This window comes from Brachypodium distachyon, chromosome 5 (assembly GCF_000005505.3).
Source record: "Brachypodium distachyon strain Bd21 chromosome 5, Brachypodium_distachyon_v3.0, whole genome shotgun sequence".
In the NCBI taxonomy this organism is placed as follows: Eukaryota; Viridiplantae; Streptophyta; class Magnoliopsida; order Poales; family Poaceae; genus Brachypodium; species Brachypodium distachyon.
In genome coordinates this window covers 16,291,936-16,315,779 of record NC_016135.3, presented here as the reverse complement: position 1 = coordinate 16,315,779, position 23,844 = coordinate 16,291,936, and the positions used below count along the sequence as shown (strand labels likewise).

The window sequence follows — 23,844 nt, the reverse complement described above, 5'->3', positions numbered from 1 at the left end:
GGCTCCCCGCAAGGTGAAGGATGTCCAGCGCCTCAACGGTTGCGTTGCCGCGTTGGGCCGCTTCATCTCAAGGCTGGGCGAACGCGCCCTGCCTTTCTTCAAGGTAATGAAGAAAAAGGTCCGGTTGACCGGACCCCCGAGGCCGAAGTGGCATTTCGGGAACTCAAGCAGTACCTGAGGTCGCCGCCCGTCCTCGTCGCCCCCAAGCCGGGCGAGCCGCTACTGCTCTACCTAGCAGCGACTGACCAGGTGGTCAGCTCGGTGCTGGTTGCCGAGAGGGAGGAAGACGTTCCGGGGACTGAGGCTGCTGGGCAGGGGGCTGAGCGGCCCCCAGCAACCGCCTCGGACCCGGGGACCACCCCCAAGCTGGCAACCCCAGCACCGCGCAAGCGGCTAGTGCAACACCCGGTGTACTTCGTTAGTACGGTGTTGCGCGACGCCCGAACGAGGTACCCGCAAGTGCAGAAGCTCCTTCTGGGGGTTCTGCTCGCGTCCCGCATGCTGAACCGCTACTTCCAGGCGCACCGCGTCACGGTGGTCTCGGAGTTCTGCCTGGAGCGAGCCCTCACCAACCATGAAGCTACCGGAAGGGTGGCCGAATGGAGGATGGAGCTGTCAAAGTTTGACCTCCTTTTTGCCAACTCCAAGAGCATCAAGAGTGCGGCCCTGGCGGACTTCGTTGCGGAATGGACGTCGACAAGCGTGGAAGAGAATGAGCCAGAGACCAGCCTGCCCGGCAAGCTGGACGAGGGCCACTGGGTCCTTTACTTTGACGGCGCGTTCAGTCTCCAAGGAGCTGGCGCCGGGGTCGTCATCGAGTCACCAACAGGGGGCCAGCTGAGGTTTGCTGTCCAACTCGATTTCCCGAACTCCACCAACAACACGGCGGAGTACGAGGGTTTGCTCGCCGGGTTACGGGCAGCGATCGCCCTCGACATCAAGCGCCTGATTGTTCGCAGGGACTCCCAGCTCATGATCAACCAGGTGAACAAGGACTACGACTGCCTGCAGATGGCACCGTACGTGGAGGAAGTCCGCAAGCTAGAATGCAAGTTCAAGGGTTTGCGGTTCGACCACGTCAAGCGGAAAGACAACTTCGCGGCTGATGAGCTGTCCAAGATGGTAGCAGAGCGCCAGAAGCCCCCGGCGGGGGTGTTCTGCCAGAAGCAAGCGGCTCCTTCAGTCGCCCCCAAGCCAGGGACAGCGGGGGTCCATGCCGCTGACATAGCGGCGTGCGTTGGCAGGGAGACCCCTCCCTGGGCGGTGGAAATCGCCCGCTACATGAAGGGGGAGGCCCTCCCGGAAGATGTCGTTGCCGCGGAGCGAGTGGCGCGGCAAGCCAAAATGTACACTGTGGTGGATGGAAACCTCTACCGCAGGCGTGCGAATGGGGTCAAGCTCATCTGCGTGCCGCAAGACGAAGGGCGTGTGCTGTTGGAGGAGATTCATCGAGGCAGATGCTCCCACCATGTGGCCTCCCGGGCCCTAGCCGGCAAGGCGTTTCGGCACGGTTTTTACTGGCCCATGGCCCTGGCCGACGCGGAGCAGTTGGTGAAGACGTGCGAAGCGTGCCAGGTCCACTCGAAGAAATGCAACCAGCCGGCGCAGGCCTTGCATGTCATCCCGGCCTTGTGGCCACTCGCGGTCTAGGGGCTGGATATCGTCGACAAGTTGCCGAGGGCGGTCGATGGCTATGAGTATTTGTTCGCGGCCATCGACAAGTTCTTCAAGTGGGTGGAAGTGGAACCAGTGCAGAAGGTGACCGCCCAGGCGGCCATCAAGTTTTTCAAGAACATTGTGTGCCGGTTTGGTGTGCCTAACGGCATCATCACTGACAATGGCACGCAATTCACGAGCACGGTGTTCCAAGCCTACTGCGAGGGCATGGGCACAAAGTTGCACTTCGCGTCCGTTGCTCACCCGAGGAGTAACGGGCAAGCGAAGCGAGCTAACGCCGAAGTGCTGCGGGCGCTCAAGACGAGAACCTTTGACAAACTCAAAGGCCACGGAAAACACTAGGTTGAAGAACTCCAGCCCGTGCTGTGGTCAACCAGGACCACACCCAGTCGGGCAACGGGCGAAACCCCTTTCGCCCTTGTCTACAAGGCAGAAGCGGTGCTGCCCCTCGAGCTCAAGCACAGATCTCCCCGAGTACGCGCGTACGGCAACACCAGCCAACACGAGCAAAGGGTTGACGATCTAAACTTCATCGAAGAGCTTCGATGCCGGGCTGCTGTGCCAGCGGCGCGCTACCAGCAGGGACTCCGTCGTTACCACGACAGGCGAGTCCGTCCCCGGGGGCTCGAGAACGGAGACCTTGTCCTGCGTCGGATACAAGGAACGAAGGCCAGGAACAAGTTGACTCCGAAATGGGAGGGGGCCTTCCGGGTAGTGCAGGTGACCAAGCCGGGGGCTGTCCGGCTGGAAACCGAAGATGGCTTGCCGGTGCAAAATAGTTGGAATATTGAGCACCTGCGCAAGTTCTACCTGTGAAGCGGCGGTGCCCGACCCTCAGGTGATGCTGCCGATGCATACCTCTCGAACTAGTGTGTCCGGGCAGCCCCCGTGTGTAAACCACTAGTTATTGTGAATAAAGATAAGTGCTTCTCCCTGAATTTTAAGGTTACCTTGTTTAGGTGAGGCGCCACAGGTGCTGCGCTGATCCATCGCGCGCGGTGGCAAAGCCCTCCCCCCACGCCTATAAAAAGGGCGTCTCGGCCATGGAACGACTTAGAGCGCAACCGGGAAAAGGAAGGGAGTAGTTACCCCGTAAGGGGAGTGGCTCGCCGCTACCGCTTGACCCCAGGTCGGCACTGCGGGTCCGTCCCGGGTCCCTGGTTCGGTCAAGGGTGAGGCGCGCGAGTCCCCGGCAACACAAGGCACAACACGCAAAGGCTAAGGGAGCCGCCCCGCGAGGCAGCCCCGGGAACAAGGAACAAGAATTAAGCAAATTAAAGAGCTTGATTAACTAAGTACTGAATGATTACATGGACTAATCAAAATGTAATTGTTCAAACAGCGCAATGCATTACACTTGCAGGACAAGAACAAAAGAAGATAAACAGGAAAGCAGCAAGGACCGGCAGGAGGCTGCGGCAACTAGTTGCCGGCGTCCTCCGCCGGGGGCTCCGGGGACGGCTCGGGGTCCAGCTTCCGCTGCATCCGCTCGACCACCTGGTCGATGAACTCGCACACCGCTTGGGTGTGGGTGGGCTCGTCCTCGTTGTCCGACCAGGCATCCAGCAGGGACTCGAAGGGGAACTCCGGGTCCCGGAGGTGTATCCTCGGGAGGATCGTCCCGGCAACCTCCCGGGCGCAGTTGGCAACCTCGTTGGCGCCATACTGGGCGATCCAGACGTCAAGCGCCCCAAGCATCCCCACCAGGTCGGAGAAGAAGGGGATCAGCGTTGAGACGTCTATGCCGTCCACCGTCGCGGCCTGCAACTCAGACCGGGGCAGCAAGTCGCGCAGCGCTTGGGCGATCTTGAGCCGCTTCTCGGTCTCTATCTGCCGCTGCCCGATCAGCGTGCCATGGTGGAGCCGGGCATCATGCGCGGCCTTCTTGGCCTTGCGGAGGTTGCTGTCCAGCGTTGCAAGCTCCGCGGTCTTGACCGCGACATCGTTGCCGGCCTTGACAACTCCATAGGCGCCATCACCGCTCGAAACAGCAATGCCGACCACTTTTACACCACCGGTGAGCTCAGAAGTTCCATCAACGCCGGTGGATGACGAAGGGGCAGAGTGTTTCACTTTATTTAAATTAGATGTTATTTTGATCACCGAAACTTGTGATAAATTTGGACGATTTGGTGATTTGGTCCAGCCTGTGAAGTGGCGGCAAAACTTTATTTGAATGGTATTTTTTGAGTGCTGCCGTTTGTGCGGTGGTGCGGCTAGGTCGCGACGGGGCATCAAACGAGCGTCGACACCCCAATATGTCCTAGCGTCGGACGCAAAAAAAAAAGGTAACGTGCTAGTACTAATAACTATTAAGGCCCTGTTTATTTGGGCTTCTGCTTCAGCTTTTAGTCTTTTTAGCAATCTCAAAAGCACTTCTCCCGTTTACACATGAAGCTGAGAAACACCTCCGGACGTGCTCTAAAAATGCGGGAGAAGTGCTTTTGAGATTGCTAAAATACCGAAGGAGAAGCCCAAACAAACGTCACCTAAGACCGACCGGCGGCAAAGAATCCCAAATCCAACTCCCAAATCGAAGACCAGCTGATTCCGAGATCTGCCGGTAACCTGTATCCATGGCCGCCGCCGACTACCCAACCATCGAGCCCACATCGTTCGATGTAGTTCTCTGCGGCACCGGTCTCCCGGAGGCCGTCCTCGCCGCCGCCTGCGCGGCCGCCGGCAAAACCGTCCTCCACGTCGACCCCAATCCGTTCTACGGCTCCCTTTCCTCGTCCCTCCCGCCCCTTTCCGTCCCTTCCTTTCTCATCGACTCCTCGTCCACAAACCCATCAACCACAGAAACCACCATCATCCATCTCCAGCGCCGGAGCTTGTACTCGGAGATGGAGACCTCGGGAACGGTTCCCGAACCAGGATCCAAACGCTTCACGGTCGACCTGGTGGGTCCCAGGGTGCTCTACTGTGCCGACGAGGCCGTGGACCTTCTTCTCAGGTCAGGGGGCAGCAACCATGTGGAGTTCAAGAGCCTCGACGGGGGCACCCTTATCTACTGGGATGGTGAGCTCTGCCCAGTTCCGGAATCGAGGGAAGCCATCTTCCTGCTTCAGGACACCGCACTCAAGTGTTTAGACAAAAAACAGTTTTATTTACAGAAGTACTACCTGAATGCCTTCTTCAAGCTTGTAGAGTCGCAACATTACCGCCACGTCAGTGTCCTGTAATGATGACATGGAAGCTTCTGCTGGCAAGAAGATATCTGAGGAGGACCTCAATCTCCCATTCATTGAATTTCTCAAGAAACAACACCTTCCACGCAAGATGATAGCGTAAGTAAGAGCATTTTCAAGTGGTCTCTCTATTGTCAGCAGTGGTGTGACTAAGACGGGCTGCTGCATATTATTTACAGGGTTATGTTATATGCAATTGTGATGGCAGACTACGACCAAGATGCCGCAGACTCTTGCGAAAAGTTACTAACGACGAGAGATGGAATCAAGAATGTAACTCTTCATTTCAACTCCACTGGGAGGTTAGTTTGCGTCTTTCAGCCCTCCTTGGAAAGACCATCTATGATGTAAAACTTTATAAACTTTATTTAGCTTTAGTAATATGAGTAGTCTAACACGTGGGAACTAAAATCAGTGCCATGCTGGTACAATCTTTTTACATATACTTATTATCTTTACTATATAGGTTTGCTAATGCACAAGGTGCTTTCATCTACCCTATGTATGGGCATGGTGAGCTGCCTCAAGCGTTCTGTCGTTTTGCTGCTGTTAAGGGTGCCCTATATGTAAGATGATGATACCTTCAAACTATAACTGGTTCTGATCTTACCTCTAATGTTGGCTTATTTATTTCTGTGTTAATGACATAGCGGTGTGTCAACTTTCTATGACCCATGATTTTGAAGTCTCTTTCAGTCTAATGCCAACCTATCATTTGGTAACGACGGTTTGACACCTCTCTACAGGAATGGCTTGCACTCATTTGTAACAAAAATATTGGAGAAACTACCCTCTAAACTATTATCTTTTATGATCCTTTTGTTACTTATCATCGGGCAATCTCTCTCTTCTGTCAATCAGGTGCTGCGGATGCCTGTCACAGGACTTCTAATGGATAAGGTATGATAAAATCTATGCTCTATGCTGGGTATGTTCTTGTGGTTATTTGTTTGCCTTTACCGAATAGATCCTGTATTGTGTCTTGCTTACTTTATGTACATTTCAATCAATAGCTTTTACTGTCCTGCTCAAACGCATGTTAGAAATCGGCATAGAATTTAGGAAGCTCACTTGGTTCATCAGAGATAGAAAGGATAATATTAGGAAAAATCTCTTATCACCATTGAATTTAAGAAGACAAGTTTGTACAGAGACGAGGTATATTTACATCTATTGCTCATGAGCTCAAGGCAAGACAAGAGCAATTCTCGGAAGCCTTTGTACCGCTAAGGCTTCATGAAGAGCATGGTTAGAAGTAGAGGCATGGGAGCTTTCTTGCGTAGGATAAACTGGTGATGGGTCTGGTTGTAGATTTCAATGCTCTAGATCAATTACCAGTATCAGCAGAAGAGTGATCGTTTTGTTTCTGTTTTTTTATATTCCACAAATGAAAGATGTTTTATGCTTTAGTGTTTTATTGCACATGTCTGTAATTTTTGTAACCCTTTGTTAGCAACCTCCAATAATCATCACTCTTGATCAGAAAAAACAGCACTGTATAGGCACCAGGTTGGCATCTGGTCAGGATATTCTGTGCCAGCAGTTGATACTTGATCCGTCATACAAAATTCCTTCCTTGGATTTGCCATCTGACGCTTCAGACTCAAACCCACCAAGAAAAGTTGCTAGGGGAATATGCATATTTAGAAGGTCTGTGAAACTGGGTTCGTCCAATGTTCTGGTTGTTTTTCCACCAAAATGTAAGAAAAATTGTTTCCCCTCTGTGTTTATGTTTGCGGTCCTTGAACTGGTCATGGCTGATTTTTTATGCCACCTGTTTCCTCCATTTCAGCTCTACAAGAGCAGCAGGTTGCAGCTCTTCGGGTGTTTCAGTTGGGCAGCAATGTAGCAGTATGCCCTCCTGGGATGTAAGTTATTTCCTATCAATCTATCATTACCGGCTACCATATGCAACTTCCTACACAAGACAATCTCACTCACAGGTTTATAGTATATCTGTCTATTCCCTGTGCTGATGCCTTTATGGGAAAGCTCTGTATAAAAAAGGCAATAGAGGTTCTTGTCAATTCCAAGGCTTCAAATGGTTTAGAAGGTCCATTTGGAGACAACCAGCAAAGATAATGAGGATTTGAAGCAAGTGCTAATCTGGAAATGCATTTATGTCCAGGAGATCACAGAGGTACATTTCTTTCATAATCATTATGGACTGCACTCACAGTTCAATACCGGTAAAAGAACTTTCCTGTTCGGATACGCGCATTTATGCCTTTCCATCACTAGCATCTGCTTTCCTGTCTTCCAACACCAGGGAACATCTGGCTCTGTATTGTCATGCCCCATGCCTGATGAATCTCTGGACTACAGAAATATACTGGAATCAACAAAAAGGGTATGCATTCTGTGATGTTGCATTTTTTTATTCTCGACAATCATGTACCTGCATCTGCATTAGAAAGTAGGTAAGTAGCAATCTTATTGAAGTAGGGAAATGATGGCGGTAATAAGCATGATACTAACTGTCCAAACCGTTTCTACGGCTCTACCAGTAACACCTCTCCTTTTTGGATAGATGTTTTTAAGTGCAGACAGTGTTGTTAAAACGGTTTATTTTTGGAATGTTGGTAATGGACAGCGGATTAATTTTCCGCTTGAGCTGTTCTGCCTATATCCAATGAACAACACATATCTTGTCTGAGGTTTGGGATGCTCATACATTGAAGCTTACGTTTAGGAGAACATTTAGACTTATGGACCTTTGGTCGGAATTAGAACATAGTGTAGACGACTCCTGAACGTGTATTGTTAGTTTACATCGTGTCAGCTGGTACTAGAATCTTCAGATGCCTAGGCTATTACTCCAGCGCCCGCTTGCCGCTATCCACGGATCATTACAGATCAACCCCGGAGGTTAGTATTGTACTATATATACCTTGATTTTCTTGAGCAGGTTGTAGCCGGTCATCTCCGGCATCCAATAGTCCGTGATGATCATGCTCACGTTCGGCTCCTGGATCCAAAACGAAGTTTGCAAAATGTCAACAAAAGAAGGTTCGATACGAAGAAAATGATCCAGTACGTCCAGAAGAAATAACGGCAGATCAATGTGTGTGTATACCGAGTCAAGTATCTCCAGCGCCCGCTTGCCGCTATCCACGGCAGTTACTGCACCTAGAAAGTTAAGTTAGCACGAACTGTCTTAGTAGAAGACGAGACTAGAAAATCTGGAATTTGTGTTTCTCTAATGTTGCTAATCTACTCTCTGAATGAATGGACGAAACAATGCTTTTGCATGCTCTGTTTTGTTGCAATCCTCAGTTTGTAGGCGAAAGAAACAGGGGACGATTTTGTCGCTACGCACGGCAGCGCATCTGGGGACTAGTAGAAGTTCGTGGTACCTTTGTACTTGGATCGGCGGAGCAGGGCGGTGATGACGGCGCGGTCGACGGAGCTGTCGTCGACGGCCATGACATACGGCACCACCTGGGCCATCTTGGCACTCTTCTCCTTCGCCTCCTTGCCGCCGCCTCGGCAGCAACAAGCCTCCTCTTCCGCCGCCGCCGCAGCCCACCGGCGCCGACATGTCCATCGATGAATCTACGTACGCGCTCTGTCTCTCTGTCTTGTCCCTCTCTCCCAGATTAATCAGCACGAAAGCAAAGCATCCGACCTTGACACGGCGGTGGCACCATATATATAGATGGGCAGCAGGATCGCCGCTTCGGGCCCACGCACGTGCCTGCCTGCTAACCCGCCCACAGTCCCTCTGCATCAACGGAGGACGACCACCCAAGGCGTACAAGGGTCAGCAGGATATTTCACGATGATTTTAACGGGAATTTCAGACGATCTTTTTTCAACGGATTTGATTAAGAAGTCGACCGATTTTTAGTTAGAGATCAAACCTTTAATTTAGCGATATCATGTGGGAGAGAAGACGGGTTGGCCCTCGGATCTTAATCCAACATACCTTTTACTTAAAAATCAAGCAACTGAGAAATTGCCACACACTTTTTTAAAATGTATATGTATCTACAACATTGTTTTGGTTGCAGGATATAAATATATGTAGTAAGAGTCGTGTAACTTAGGCACTTAGCCCCGGTCTACGAGTACAGCGGCCCTAAATCATGCACTGACCTGCGCGAAGGTAGCGCATGAGATCGGAACGAACCCTTGTCAGATACTTGGAAGGTACAGTATGGGTCTCACTCGTCTTGTGCCAGGAGACCTGTACTGTGTGACATGGAGTCATACAAACATAAAAAAAGTAATCATCATACCGTTCATATGAAAAAGTGGTCACGGGTCTGCGCGGGAGAGAGAGAGAGAGAGCAATCAATGCATTGCAGAGCGTACAATCTACATCACATTGAACCCGTCGGTCAGTAGACTCGCTTGGACACCCCCATTGTAAACACTTTTCTATTTTGAGTTCCCGATAATATAACAAGACAATGGTACAACTGTTACCCAATCGAAGAGGGCTGAACCTTGGTAAATCTCTATATTGCCTGAAGTCTCCCCACATCTAAACAAATCGCGCATGAGAACAATACCTATCGAGGTAACAATCTATCACCCCTTGATGGAACAAGGAACCAATCACTTGTTTGCAGAACCGTGGACCAATGGGGAGTGAAAGATAGGAAAAAATGGTTTTTATCGTCTTGCACTTGCTTTTCTTGTTTGTTTTTGATCCATAGCATAGCAACGAACTTATGATATGTTGGTATAGATAGATGTTAGAAAGACGTTATGATCCATAAAATTTGAACTAAAATAACGACAGTAATTTAGAATCAGAGTGAGTGCTATATCAGTGTTAACATTTTTAGTGGTTTCTTCACATTTGGAGAGTACTCCCTCTGTTTAAATACTCCTATAAAAAGTTCTAGCTTCATCCCAAGTTAAATTTCTTATCAAATAAGTACACTGTGAAAATATATATCGTGATGTGTATTATCGAATTAAACTAATTTGAAGTTATAGATAATTTCCTATACACTTGGTTAAAATTAAAATAGTTTGACTTAGAACAAAGACAATTTCTTTACATTCAGGAAGAAAGGGAGTAGTGTACTTCGGAGCACCGGAGCACCTAAGTCCGGACTATTGAAATACGTATCTTCGGCCTAGAAAGGATCCACGAAGACTGGTCCGGTATGGACCAGATTTGGGTATCGCGTGCATGTACCCTGACATGGTCGGCAGACTTACATATTGTTATTGCCAAATAAGTAGAGTAATGGAGAGCAGCAGCGTGTGGCACTGCTTCACGAGCAGATCAAGAAGTGCCAAAGTCAGTTCAGTGTCTTCCAAAAAAATTTGTCTTCCCGATTTAATAACTACCTCCGGTCCGAATTAACTGACGCAGCTCATTATATGAAGAGTGGCTGCTCCTCCGATCCATTTCGTTCCATGTTTTATTTCATGCGAAAATGAAAAACCGAGGGCCAGTCCCATTCGACAGGTTTCAGACCGTAGTACACACCCCCTGCGGCAACTGGCAAGCTCCAAGCTCGTTTTGAAGGCCGGCAGATCTGGCAGACTGGCAGCAGATCTCATAGGCCAGTGGCCAGACGGTACTTCCCGCTGCTTCCTGGATTTCGGACCTTTCGGTACCCTGAACGCAATCTACGACAGACAGTCCAGCACGGCCGAGCAGGCGCAGTCGTTAACGCCGCTCCTTTCATGGCACCGGCCTGCATTAAGCGGAAGGCGGAAGCAGACCCTGCAGTGCAACTGGAGCCGATCCTGCACGGCTGTAACCTGTGTGCCCTAGCGCCATGCCCCGGCGGCCGGCAGTAAATTATAAGCGCCACACTGCCACCGGCCCGCCGCAGCAATGTGTTCCTAAACTAAGATGTATGTTTTATTTTTACTTTTGGAGAAAGTGTCCCCACCAGTCTTGGTCATTCTGTACAGTGAGTCTCGAGTGACCCGACAGCTGAGGCAAAGGCCTTAGCTACGAAGCAGTCCCTTTGTCCTAGAGTTGTTCTTAATAAAACTTCGATCAAAAAAAAATATTCCATCCGTTACAAAATAAATGATGTGGATTTTATAAAAATTTATACAGATTCACACGTCACTTATTTTGAAAATGAGGAAGTATATGAAATATGTGACTCTAAATTATTTTGAATAAATCCATATATATTTTCATAGCAACTGCCTTAGCTACGAAGTACTCCTTTGTCTTAGCTTTGTTCTTAATAAAAGTTCTTAAGCTTTGTTCAAATTTATATATAAAATGTGAAATCTGTGACTCTAAATTAGTTTGAGTAAATTCATATGTATTTGCATAATATATTTATTGGATATTCTACATGTTGATTGGTTTTTTATAAGTTTGGTCACCCTTAAGAAGTTTGACTTACGATAAAACTAATGTTTCTTATATTTAAACAAAGGTGGTATTTATGTAAACAAGTAGTCCTAAATTCTCTTTTGCTTAAATGTATAGAAACCGAGAAAGTCAGTTCGGGCTCGTAACTCCTATTGAAGAATCAACCCGGTGGACTTCCTCGACATAGCAAAAGTACATCTACTTCAATACTACATTAAGGACCCGATTCTGAAGTCCCACAAGCTGCTCTCTTCCAGTTTTCTAGAAAAGCTGAACCCCAAATTTGATTAGGCTCCCAAACTGATTTAGGCTAAACTATGGACATTATTATGCCCGAGGACCTTGGAAGCGGTGTGTCATCATTAGAGATTCAATGATGGTACCGTTCAACTTGGAATTTCTGAAATTTCCTTGGTCGCTACTCTAGTGTCGAGGAGCCCGAGCTGATAGCCTGCATGAGTGGTCTCCCATTGCATTTGCCATACTCCCTCTGTTCAACAGGACAACCGCCGCAGCCTGTCCTTCTTCCTCTCCCTCACCGACGACGACCCCTCTCTCGCCCTGCTCCGCCTTCTCACGCTCCTCCCATCATCAGCATCGTCGTAGGAGTCCTCGGAGCCCTCTTCTTCGGAGCTCGATCCGGCGCGTCGTCCGCGGTGCACGCGCTTGGTGTCCCGCAGCTTGCGCCAGAGGAAGCAGGACGAGGCCCCCAGCACGCGGCAGCAGGCAGAGCACGCCGCCGCCGACATCTTGCAGCCCTTCTTCACCACGCACTGGATGATGCCCACTTTGCACATCAGGTACGCCAGCAACAGCACTGCCACAAAACAAACAAAGAATCCATTCTCAGCAAGAAACTCATGCAAGAGTTGGTGTGTGTGAGGCTGTCGACGCTTACTGATGTATGAGAGGACCAGCACCATGAAGAGCCTGGCTAGACTGGACACGCACAGGTGCTCCAGGAAGCAGGCCACGTCCCACGTCCCTGAACAAACGCCCCTTCAATGATTCGAGACAGAAATTGGTGTCAAACTCAAATCCATGCTCACTGCAAGGAAATCCACTAGAGACTGTAGATCGGGCGTTTTGATCATGGGGCTTACTCGCAGGACGCGCCGAAGAGACTCCTGAAGGGCGCGGTGAAGGCGTTGCCGAGGAACGTGCCGATGCCGTTCGCCGCCGTGCCGACGACGGACCCCATCTTTTAGTTTAACCAACTCCCATCAGATGCCTGAAAGGCGCTCGCGCACGGTTAACTCCCTCCCCGTGGCGGTTAATTAGTCGAGGGAGAAAGCGCTGACTCGTGGACATACCGTAGTGAAGTGAATCTTACATTATATTACTACTTAAATTTAAAATCGGTTAACTCGGAATGATCAATCAGCATTAGAAAAAAGTTTAAGAACATCAGGAGGAAGAAACAATATCTTACGGTTACAGCTCTCAAAAGCAAGTCTCTTTCTAGCGCAGAATCGAAAATTGTGTGTTCATTTTTTAAAAACAACGATCTGCCTTTATTTCATAAAAAAAAGTACCCTTTCCATCTCATATTAAGTGACGAAATATTACATGTATCTAGACGTTGTTTTGATATAGATATATTCATATTTGGGTAAATTTGAGTGACTTAATATGAGACAGAGGGATTACACTAGATCGGGTACAATCGACAAAAAACAAAAGTAACGAAGATCCTTTCTAAACCAAAAGCTTCATCATGGGCCTTTGAAATCAACACCACTAGACCCGTCATTCACATCTTGATATTCCTGCAGGTATTCGATTACGAAATTGCAAAACATCATTTTTGCACAAGCTGGACTAACCTTATGGGTTTTGAGAAGCCGCATGAGTCGACTATCTCAAACACTGAAAACCTTAGACCGTTGAATGTACCATAATTGGAGACACACACTTTTTTTTTGAAGTGAGAGACACACCCCTTGCAAGAGACAAGTTGTGAAACCGTTGTTTTATCGATGAATCGATAAAAAAGACCAAAACACAAAAGGATGAACCACAATAACAACTAACTTCAAGAAATAGACTGCGATGCCTCAGGACATCAATCTTCTAATGACATCATCTGCACGTCAAGATGGCACCGCAAAAAATATACAAACCCAATAAGAAAAAACAAGCTAGATGCCATCGAAACGCATGTAACTGGACTGGCGCTCATAATTTAAAAAAAAACTGGACTGGCGCTCAAACTACTGAACTAGGCCAGCGAGGTGCTTATTTACCAGCCCAGAGAAGAGGCCGGCCTGGTAACCTAGGTGGGTAGCAGCTCTATATAATAAATCTTCTTCTTCCCCTCTTCCCGTAGCTACACACTAACCAAACCCTAACTCGTGCAAACGGAAGAAGTCCACATAACCCCCTCACCTATGTCAAACCGGCTACTCCACCCCCTCAACTATAAAACCGGGCACTTAATCCCCTAATCTTTTCAAAACCGGCTTGATTTGGCCCGAGGGGGTGATTTGCCCGATTTTGAAAAGATTAGGGGATTAAGTGCCCGGTTTTATAGTTGAGGGGGTGGAGTAGCCGGTTTGACATAGTTGAGGGGGTTATGTGGACTTCTTCCTCGTGGAAACCCAACTCCAGCCGCCGCAGTAGCTTCTCCCTCTCCGTTACGAGAAATCCTACCCGATGGATCCGCAGCAGCCGGAGCCCGTCAGCTATCTGTGCGGAGGTTGATCTCTCTCTCTCTCTCTCTCTCTGGTGGTCGTATTGAGCTTCTGAAGAGAGGCAGTTGGTGTTAACTTCGCTCTTCACTGGATTCCTTGTTGTTATGCAGTATAAACAATCGAATTGATTTTCGTTATTTTCAGATTGCGGAGCTGAGAACACGCTAAAGTCAGGAGATGTGATCCAGTCCCGTGAATGTGGCTACCGCATCCTCTACAAGAAGCGCACCCGCCGAAGTATTGCTACATCCCTCTTCTGTACCGTTTTTTTGTTTCCTCTTCATAGTTTATTTTATTGTCTCTGCTGTTTAAATTGTAATCTAGTGGTTGCATGATGATAATGGTCATATGGGAAAATGCCTTCTACTGAGATTTTTTCCAGCCTAGTTGAGCCAACCTGCTACTTTTCCTAAATCATTTTAGAAGAACAAGTTATGGGGTGCATCTGGCCAGTTAAAATTATCTTAAGGCTGATCAAAATATAAACCTTATACATGCTTCCACTTATTTCTGCAGTAGTTATGCGATGCACATTAAATATCGTTAGTCAGTTACTGCTACACCTAGTACAACGTGTAGTGATGCGTGCACATTGGATGAAATATGTGCAAGTTGGATGTGCTCATAGAAGTGTATATAAACCTTGTACATGCTTCCATTTATTTCTGCAACAGTTCTTGACTTAGGATAGAATGAAAAGAATATTTTTGAAAAAGTCTACATAATTTCATGAATCAAAGTGAAAAGCCGCCTAACAGCATTAAATTGTATTTTGTTCCGCTATACCAAAGTTTTGTTCTACAATTGGTGTAGAATGTGCAAAATAAAGTTTAAGATGTTAGGCGGATTTTTCTCTAAGATTCATGTGGTTATCTGGACTTTCGTAACTTTAGCATTATGTATTTGTGCTTACTGGTTTCGTATAGCTGTTGCACATTAGATGAAAGTATGTGCCAAGTTATATGAGCTCATTGAAGTACATATGAACCTTATACATGCTTTCATTTATTGCTGCAGTTGTTATGGGATGCACAGTGAATAGTGTTAATCAGTTTTTGCTACAACCTGTGGTAATGCAAGCACATTGGTGGGAGCATATGCAAGTTATTTGTGCACATAGAAGCGCATATAAACCTTGTACATGCTTCCATTTATTTCTGCAACAGTTTTGACTTACGATAGAATGAAAACCATATATGTTTCATAAACTCTACATAACTTCGTGAATCTCAGAGAAAAGCCGCCTAACAGCATTAAATTTAATTTTGTTCTGCTATACCAAGATTTTTTCTGCAATAGGTGTTGAATGTGCAAAATAAAGTTTAAGATGTTAGGCGAATTTTTTTTCTAAGATTCATTTATGTGGTTATCTGGACTTATAGTAACTCTAGCATTATGTATTTGTGCTTTGCTTATTTAGTATAGCTGTTGCAAATTAGATGAAAGTATGTGCCAAGATATATGAGCTCAGTGAAGTACATATGAACCTTGTACATGCTTCCATTTATTTCTGCAGTGGTTATGGGATGCACATTGAATAGTGTTAATCAGTTATTGCTAAACTTAGTACAACCTGTGGTAATGCATGCACATTGGTGGAAGCATATGCAAGTTATATGTGCTCATGGAAGTGCATATAAACTTTGTACATGTTTCATTTATATCTGCAATAGTTCTCGACTTAAGATAGAATGAAAAAAATATGCTTGAAAACGTCTACGTAGCTTCGTGAACCTTGGGGAAAAGCCGCCTAACATGGTTAAATCGAATTTTGTTCTGCTATCCCAAAATTGTTGTGGTACAGTATAAGGTGCAGAGTAAAGTTTAAGATGTTAGGCGGATTTTTCACTAAGGTTCATGTGGTTATCTGGACTTTCCATAACTCTAGCACTACGCTTGCTATATTTAATATAGGTGTTCCACATTAGATGTAAGTATGTGCCAAGTTATGAGCTCATTGAAGAATATATGAACCTTGTCTATACTTACATTATTTTTTTATTAGTTGAGTCTAGATAGAATGAAGAACCATACATAAATAGAAAGTTTGAAAACGTGTACATTATTTCTTGAACCTGGTAATAGTCACATAACTTCATTAATATTGAAAACTGCTATCTCCTACCCCAAAATTGTACTTACAGTCTGTAAGGGTAGGACGCACGGTTTGAAGTTGATGATGTTATGCAGATTTTTCACCAAAGTTTATGTGGTTATCTAGACTTTTCATAAGAACTTCAATATAGTCGATGTAAGCAGGTGCAAGTTGTGCTCAGTGTAGTTCATATTTTCATCGTTCATTAGTTTAATGACTTACAATAGAATGGAGAACTTGTTGAAGGACTTCGAGGACCTTTAGTACAGATTTGTTATTGCTTAATTTAGTGAAATGTACTAATGCACATTAGGCCCAAGTATCTCTGTGGTATATGTGGTCTCTGAGGTTCATATAAACCTTGCACATGCTTCCATTTATGCGTGCAGTAGCGCTTTCTACAACCTTGAATGCTATGGATATTGGAAATTTGAATCCCTGAATCTAGGGAAAGCTGCCTAACACTAAAATTCAAAACTGGTTGTCCTACAACCATGTGTTGCTTTGTAAATTAGGTTTGAACTTTATGGGGTTAGGTGGATTTTCCACCAAGATCTAGGGTAGTATCTTGAAAAAAAATTCATATGAACTTGACTATTACCTGTTAAAGAGTAAAGATCAGCTATGAAAGTTGAAATTGTTGAAACTGCTGACTATGCTTTTGTTCTCAGATGATGATTTGGTTTTGTATACATGAGTAAAAGTAGAAAGGCGGCGATACACACCACCTTACCTCACTGTTGTACTTTGTCATGCCAAGCAGTTCGGTTTAATGGCCAATGAACTACTGTTTTTGTTTTAAATAATAATGCATACCAAACAAGGACTGCACCCTTACGAGAACAATGTATTTCTCTTCTATAGATGGAGGCAATATAGGTTAGCAGGCATCTGATTTTGTCAGACATTCATTTGTTTTGTGTTCCCAGTGTAAAGTTTACTGTTTATCACTCATTTGTGCATTTTATTTTCATGGCATAGTTAACTTGATCCCTGAGAATTTTATTTATGGGTCAACAAACATGACACAAAACCACTTTGAACTAACTGTTATTCATGTAAAAACGTTGAGAAAGATCTGATGTATTCTTGATGTTCGCAGTGGAGTTAACATTTTCTAGTTGTTAATTCCAAACTTGATTTTTTTTATTCAACATTCAATCATTGTTCAATTTTTAATCAATCAATCTTCTCTTGTGGGCAGTTGTTCAATATGAAGCGCGTTGAAGACAATCTCGCAATGCATTTAGTGCCCTGAGACAAATCTACAATGGTGGAATGTATAAAGTATTCGTAGGTTGTACCTGTCCATTTGACTTTGGCTTGAAGTTGTAACACTTGCTGTATTGAGTTGTGAGGTTTGACCAATATATCGAATTGTTGGCATCCTTTGCCAAATCATATCTGCTGCGAATTCATTACAACTTTGAGTATATATCTTGCTACATGGTAATTTGAGTAGTGCGCTACATTTGTCTTGGTTGGGCTCCGATACTAGCTTTTCATTCTCCCGTTACCAGACTCTAGGTTTGAAATCTCGTGAAGTTCCTGTGTTTTTACTGAGGACTCTTGTGCGTTTTATATCTGGGCAGCTGCTAGTCATGTTCTAGGTAGGTACTCTGGCTGTTTGAATGACTGCAGTTGACACGGTAATTCTATAAGCCGGAGGCCATGTTTTTTTTCACGCAACCTAGTGAAACACTGTCGGCAGGCCTGCAATATGCCTGCCTCAGCTAAAGTGTATTCGTATTACTATTTAGTTCCCTGTAAAAAGATTATTTTTCATACATCAGCCAGTTGTACTTATCAATATACGTGTGAATGATTTCGTTTGAAAATTGACATTTTCTGCAGGACTAAACGTGTACTGGATGGTCATTTGGCAGAGCCAGCTAATCGGTCTCCCCTCTGCTTGATTGGACCGTCGGTTGCACAGGATAGCGTGGCCGAAGACCCTCTAAACACTGTTGGAATTTGGAATGCACTCAACTAATTGGAAGCTGTTGTACTACTACTAGCAACACAGTGGATCTAACTGAGAAGCAGATGAACCAACTAATTGAGAACATTTTGGACCATTAACGTAACAAAGGATGGCACTGCATTCGACGCAGTCACGCAGGAGCAGTCAAGTTGGTAGAACCAAAAAATATGCTTCCTCATTCATACATGGATTGGATTGGATTAGTCGTCACCCATATAGTCATATGTTCCCAAAAGACAAATATCCAGAATGATAATGGTTCTAAACCATGTGCATCCACCTGTTTCAAAGCCTGCTACTCTTAACAATTACAGCAGGGCAGCAGATCGTGAATGGTAGAGTTGGGAGCATCAGCTGATAGATATACATGTCGATCTTAATCTATCAGCGAAAAAGAAGGTTAACTAAGACAGACTACCAGTGAGGATATACAAGATCCGAAATGGAGTTTGCTCACACCAATAAATTGCAGTTCCAAAATGTTCCAGGTCCCAGAGCACGGTGCTCACCTTTGCCGTTGTTTTGCATATGGTGCCGCCGCAAGGAGAATCTTCTTCCTAGGGCCCTGATTCATCACAGAATACCACACTAGTTAAAACTACTATAAGCAAGTCCAGGAAATACATCCTAAATTCTAGAAGACTAGAAAACAATACTCCCTTCGATCCTAAATTGTTGTTGAAATATTACATGTGTCTAGACGTTTTTTAAGAGTAGATACATTCATATTTGGGCAAACTTGAGACAAGAATTTAGGATCGGAGGGAGTATTTACTAGTACTCCGTACTACATTTCATGTTTGATTTGAGATGCTGTTTCTACTTTCTGATAGTAAGAGAAAGGCCTTCAATCGTGCAGTTTCAATTACAGAAGCATGCTAAAGAATTTACCAGGAGAAGGCAAAGCATGTAATGTCTCCCTCCGTTCCTAAATATAAGATGCTCTAGTTTTGTCCTAAGTCAAACTTCTTCAAGTTTGACCAAGTTTATACAAAAATCTACCAACATACATAACTCTATATTTAGGAACGGAGGTAGTACTAACTATTCCCGACAGTACCCAGAATGGTGGACCTATCAAGTTGGATTGTGCTGCAAGCCTGCAACTAATGTTACCAGCATATAATCAGATCAGTTGCTACGAAATGCCAGGCAGCAGCACATAAATCATCATGATAAAGATGTTTCAGCAAGAAATATGCTCAACTGACAAACATGAACGGCTTCTATGCTTGCAAGGACAATTTCTAGTGCATGATAAAACCCAATATCATTAAGATGAGTGCTGGCGCTAATTTCCATTAAATAATGAAATTATTTTCCTGACAGAAATAGTAGGATTTAACTTCTTGAAATAAAAGTTATGGCACTTTATTGTAATCGATTAATGACTAATAATCAAGTAAAGGAAAACAGAAAATATACTCAGAATAAGAACATCACTGTATCATGTAAAGGCGACAATTGAAAGACAAATACTACCATTGGTACTCCCATATCCTTGAGGTCACTATCTTTCATCTGACTCAGAGCTGCCATGTCCACCTGCAAAAAAGTGAATACAAAGGAAGAATGAACTATCAAACAATCGCTCCATAAAGCATACATGCATGTCTCATGAACTCGACCGTAGGCTCATATGGGCTGACACACGTTCTGGATCTTGGCAGAGAAAGACGTTGATGGTAATACAGTACTTAAAACATCCAACGGTGTGTCGCCAACAAAGGATTAGGCTAAGGTATGAAAAATCATAAAAAAAATTATTGAGCACACGAATAAAGCTTGTAATGAATTATCCAGTTAACAAAAGAACCACTAGAGCTCTTTTAGGAAACACAAATTCAGAACTCCATACAAAAGACCAAATATAGGCATCCAAATGCTAATATATTAGCCTCTGGGTAGGCCGTAGGCGATAGATAACAGATAACCGTTATTGACATGAAAACTTGAAAGAATGTCCATTCATCCATAGAAAAAGGAATTAAAGTTGGAAACGGATCAATAAGTACTGGAAATCACCTCCTCGGCCTGAAATAGGACAACATACTTCTCAAGTCCCAGTGAATTCAGTAATCCAGTAACTGTGAGTGGTACTTCTGTCTGCAAAATCGCATAGAGCAACGTCAGGAAATTCCAGAGTAAATGGTAGTTCTAGAGTTCATGACCAGAAACTGGCTAATATAATCGGAATAGCTTCCACCTCGAAAACAATTTACATGATGATGCTCAGCTTGTGGTCAGCATAATCAGATGTTGAACTCTCACAAACTATGTATGGGCAGAGTGAACAGATATTCAGTTTTAAGCCTGTAATGATTGTATATTTGGAAACAGGTTCCTTTGTCTGGTAATAACAAAAGTATCCTATGTATCACACGTATGTGACGATCACTTTTTAATGATGTCGACTTTAGAATGTTTATGTCATTTAGGCTCATATTGAGCAGCAACAAGCAAATACTCCCTCCGTCCCATATTAAGTGTCTAAAATTTGCCCAAATATGGATGCATCTATACCTAAAAGGCGTCTAGATACATGTAATATTTCGACACTTAATATGGGACGGAGGGAGTACATCACTGGAACCTAACCAAAGTGCAATATAAACTTTATTAGCAGATATGGTTCATAATTTCATTTTCAATTATAGTAGCCATGGCTCATAGCACCAACATAATTATAGGACAAACAATAGATGTAGTTTTGGGCAAAACTGGAACTGTAAATCACAGAATAAAGCAGTAAATTTTGCTCCCAAGAAGAAAAAACTCAGAAGCATGACTAAGTTCAGATATAGTATGAGAGAAATACAAACCATCACAGGGGCTGTAGGAAGACGTGGGCCAGATGGAGTGATTCCATTAGCTGGTTGTAGTGTATCATTTGAAATGGTAGATTTGCCTTCATAATGCTGATGGGTTCTTAATGTGTCAGGAGATTCTCTTGAGATATGACTTGAAGATCTTGTGGTACCGACAGATCTCAGGGGTGGAATGGACCTTATCTGACTGTAAGTTCCTGGGGGAGACATGCCTCTTCGAACACTTCTTGGGGGAGACATGCCTCTTCGAACACTTCTTGGGGGAGACATGCCTCTTCGAACACTTCTTGGGGGAGACATGTCTCTTCGAACACTTCTTGGGGGAGACATGTCTCTTCGAACACTTATTGGGGGGGACACGTCTCTTCGAAAGCTTGGGAGCTTGTCTGGGGACCTGCCCCAATCAGCATTCCATGACGGATAAGGTTTCCCAGAAGAGTCCATCTTGAACAGATCATCTGCACTTCTTGCAGAAGTCATTTCACTTCCAAGAGTAGATGCTCTTGACTCTGGAACTCTCTCCCTCAAACCATACCTAGATCTTGATTCTAGGACATCTCTCACGGCATAACTAGGCCTTGATTCTTGATCACGTCCTCTTGCTTCATATCTCAGTAGATTCTTTGAATTCCGGGAAAGCTTTTCACGGAGATCCACTCCATTCTGTTCTGTGTCACCATTGCTCTTCTTTGACAAGCCTTTCTTCATTAGCTTCAGCCTTAAATCATCCCTGCCAATCTGGCGAACTTCAACTATTATGCAGCCCAACATATACAAGAAAAAAAATGTCAGACAGACAGCTCACTATGTACATCCTAGCATATTGGACAGTGCAAATGAAATGTGTATCATCACCCAAACTATCATCTCCAAGCTGTGAGCTATTGCTTTCTGTTTGCCGTCTGCGAAAGAGCAACATAAGAAAGTAAAGTTCTAAGCAACACTTCCAACAGGTGCTCAAACTGAGGACAAAACAGAACAGAAACGGACATACAGAGAGCTAAAGCTTGGTAATGAACCGGAGAACAGTAAATGGACTCACAAATGCTATAGAAAGTGCTTTATTAGCGAGACAGGGTAAAGTAGTAGACAAATTGAAAGATAATTGCAAACTGAATTTAATATTCAAAGGAGAGACAAGCAGTGCAATGTACTAATTGAATCAAACAAGCCATGCAAGCACATGAAAGAAAGAAGGTAGTAGCTAGACTGATGGGGTTCTACTTCAAAACAAGTGACAATAAGATGCATAAAAACATAAACTATGGATAGTAAAACTAAGCCATGATACTGAAAACTAGCATCATAAAAGGGACTCAAGACCATCTGAATCATCTGAGTATCTGACATGCAAAGACCACTTTTATATTACAACTAGTTAATAGCTTTGTAACACTGGTTTCAACAAAGAATGGATATGATAGATTGATGAAATATACCTTTTGCTTCTCGGCTGCCCACCAAACGAATCAGAATCAACCACATTATTTCCCAATCGCTCTCTCACAGGCCTCTTTCTACCTGATACTGGCACTTCATCATCATTACCAATATCAGCAATAGCTTTCCTTTTGACGACCTACAGTAACCAAGATTAAGGTAAGGAAGCTAAAATGATATAATACATTAAGCATTCTGAAGACAAAAAGAAGAATAAATATGCAAGCAATATAAGAAATTGGCTTCCATACTAACATACACTCAAGGCGGGATAACTTAAAAATAGTTGCAAGCACCCCATTATGTCAGAGAACCAGTTAACACAACGAGGCATCAAATCAAGAGGTACACTGAGTTGGTCAGCTAAAAATTGCAAAAAGTGCAAACATGGACGAGATGGAACTAACATGCAATAAAGCACCTTGACATTAATATTGATACAACTCGACTCAGGATGTGCTATAATAGTAACCATCACTACAACCAACATATAGCAATGAACCACTCCTCCCACTAAAAAATGTGGTATAGCCGTATAGGCATAGTCACCCAAGTACAATTTGTCTAAGTACATATTTAGCAATGTAAATTGCGTAATTAATCTGCACCGACACATTCCCACTCAGCATTTCATCTAGCCATTCACTCGGCACAACATTCCTAGTTTCATCTCATTTCTCTCAGGGGACACCAAGGCAAAATATCACTCCCTTGTAAAGAGATCCAAAGACTCCTCCCATAAATCCCATATAACACTGGAACGCCCATAAACATCATGTCTGCTCACGCATTTGACAACAACAAACTAAGAGCTGTACACTTTATTCACAAATAATTCAGAAAATCACGACATCCCTACGTTGCAGCACTCACTTAGAACCTTCAGCGGAGATGAAATCTGAAGGAAACAGGGTGTCCCCTGCTTGACGCACCAAAATCGCAGCTATCAACACTTGAAACTGGGCATCTACCCGCGCACACTGCAGCTAAGGTTCGACTAACGCTGTACTCCTACATCCGATCATCCCTTTCGTTTCTAATCAACCAAAACGGCAGCAAGGCTACAGCGGCATCGAAAACGAAGAATCAAAACACAGCGAAACCGCACGGGCACTGGAGCCCGGGGGATCCGGAGCGAGGGCTCACCTGACCGCTGCGCCCGAGGGTGATGGTGACCTTAGCCGAGGACGCCATCACCGCCGCTCCGCGCAGATTATAGCTTTCGCCGTTGCCCTAGAAGGTCGAGGAGGACGGCGGAGCGACGGTGGAGTGGGGCGGCTAGGGTTTCTGGTGAATGGAGATTGGGGGCGTGGCGAAGTATACCGGCGCTTGAGAAGGGAGGGGGGTCGATTTGGTGGCACCGTGGCACAGAGGTGCGGGCTTCTTTTTTGCGCTTTGGGATTTGATTTTTCGTGTTTTTTTTTTCTTCGCCGAATTCAATTCGCTTCCTGGTGTTTATTGTTTGCCTTCTCCGTATCTACGACGTGTCTGCGGACGGTTGTGGTCTTGTGGCCAAAGGGATCGTGGGTCAGGGGCCCGGCAACGATTGAGATTGGTTCAACCCAGAATCAAACGGTCGAGGCGGAAATAGTCATGGAGGAAAAGACTACGCTAGATGCAGTTCACATG

At 44.9% G+C, this 23,844-nt stretch overlaps 3 protein-coding genes, 1 long non-coding RNA gene and 1 pseudogene across 5 annotated transcripts; 2 read left to right on the top strand and 3 right to left on the bottom strand.

Moving 5' to 3' along the window:
- The first annotated feature begins 4,145 nt into the window (after positions 1–4,145).
- On the top strand, positions 4,146–8,129 carry LOC100825885 (annotated as a pseudogene).
- Positions 6,957–7,858, bottom strand: LOC106865633. The gene is made up of 2 exons (XR_002961172.1): positions 7,759–7,858; positions 6,957–7,272 (listed from the first exon to the last, which is right to left on the bottom strand). It is a non-coding gene; the product is annotated as an uncharacterized LOC106865633 (long non-coding RNA).
- A 3,540-nt stretch (positions 8,130–11,669) lies between the features above and the next one.
- LOC112269379 lies at positions 11,670–12,409 on the bottom strand. Its single transcript, XM_024456055.1, has 3 exons — positions 12,279–12,409; positions 12,074–12,174; positions 11,670–11,992 (listed from the first exon to the last, which is right to left on the bottom strand). The coding sequence occupies exons 1-3, from the start codon at positions 12,374–12,376 to the stop codon at positions 11,670–11,672; spliced, it is 522 nt and encodes a 173-aa protein (XP_024311823.1). The 5' UTR covers positions 12,377–12,409.
- A 1,421-nt stretch (positions 12,410–13,830) lies between these two features.
- LOC100828953 (DNA-directed RNA polymerases II, IV and V subunit 12) lies at positions 13,831–17,410 on the top strand. Its single transcript, XM_003579878.4, has 3 exons — positions 13,831–13,873; positions 14,013–14,105; positions 17,168–17,410. Exons 1-3 carry the CDS (start codon positions 13,831–13,833, stop codon positions 17,188–17,190), a joined length of 159 nt encoding a protein of 52 aa, XP_003579926.1. The 3' UTR covers positions 17,191–17,410.
- A 686-nt stretch (positions 17,411–18,096) lies between these two features.
- Positions 18,097–23,618, bottom strand: LOC100828653. Of its 2 annotated transcripts, XM_010241700.3 has the most exons (7): positions 23,362–23,617; positions 22,215–22,354; positions 21,631–21,677; positions 20,770–21,527; positions 19,973–20,053; positions 19,430–19,492; positions 18,097–18,512 (listed from the first exon to the last, which is right to left on the bottom strand). In XM_010241700.3, exons 1-7 carry the CDS (start codon positions 23,407–23,409, stop codon positions 18,453–18,455), a joined length of 1,197 nt encoding a protein of 398 aa, XP_010240002.1. In that variant the 5' UTR covers positions 23,410–23,617; the 3' UTR covers positions 18,097–18,452. The 2 variants fall into 2 exon arrangements, with proteins under 2 accessions (XP_010240002.1, XP_010240001.1); XM_010241699.3 differs by lacking the exon at positions 21,631–21,677 and having other exon boundaries at positions 23,362–23,618.
- Positions 23,619–23,844: the final 226 nt, after the last annotated feature.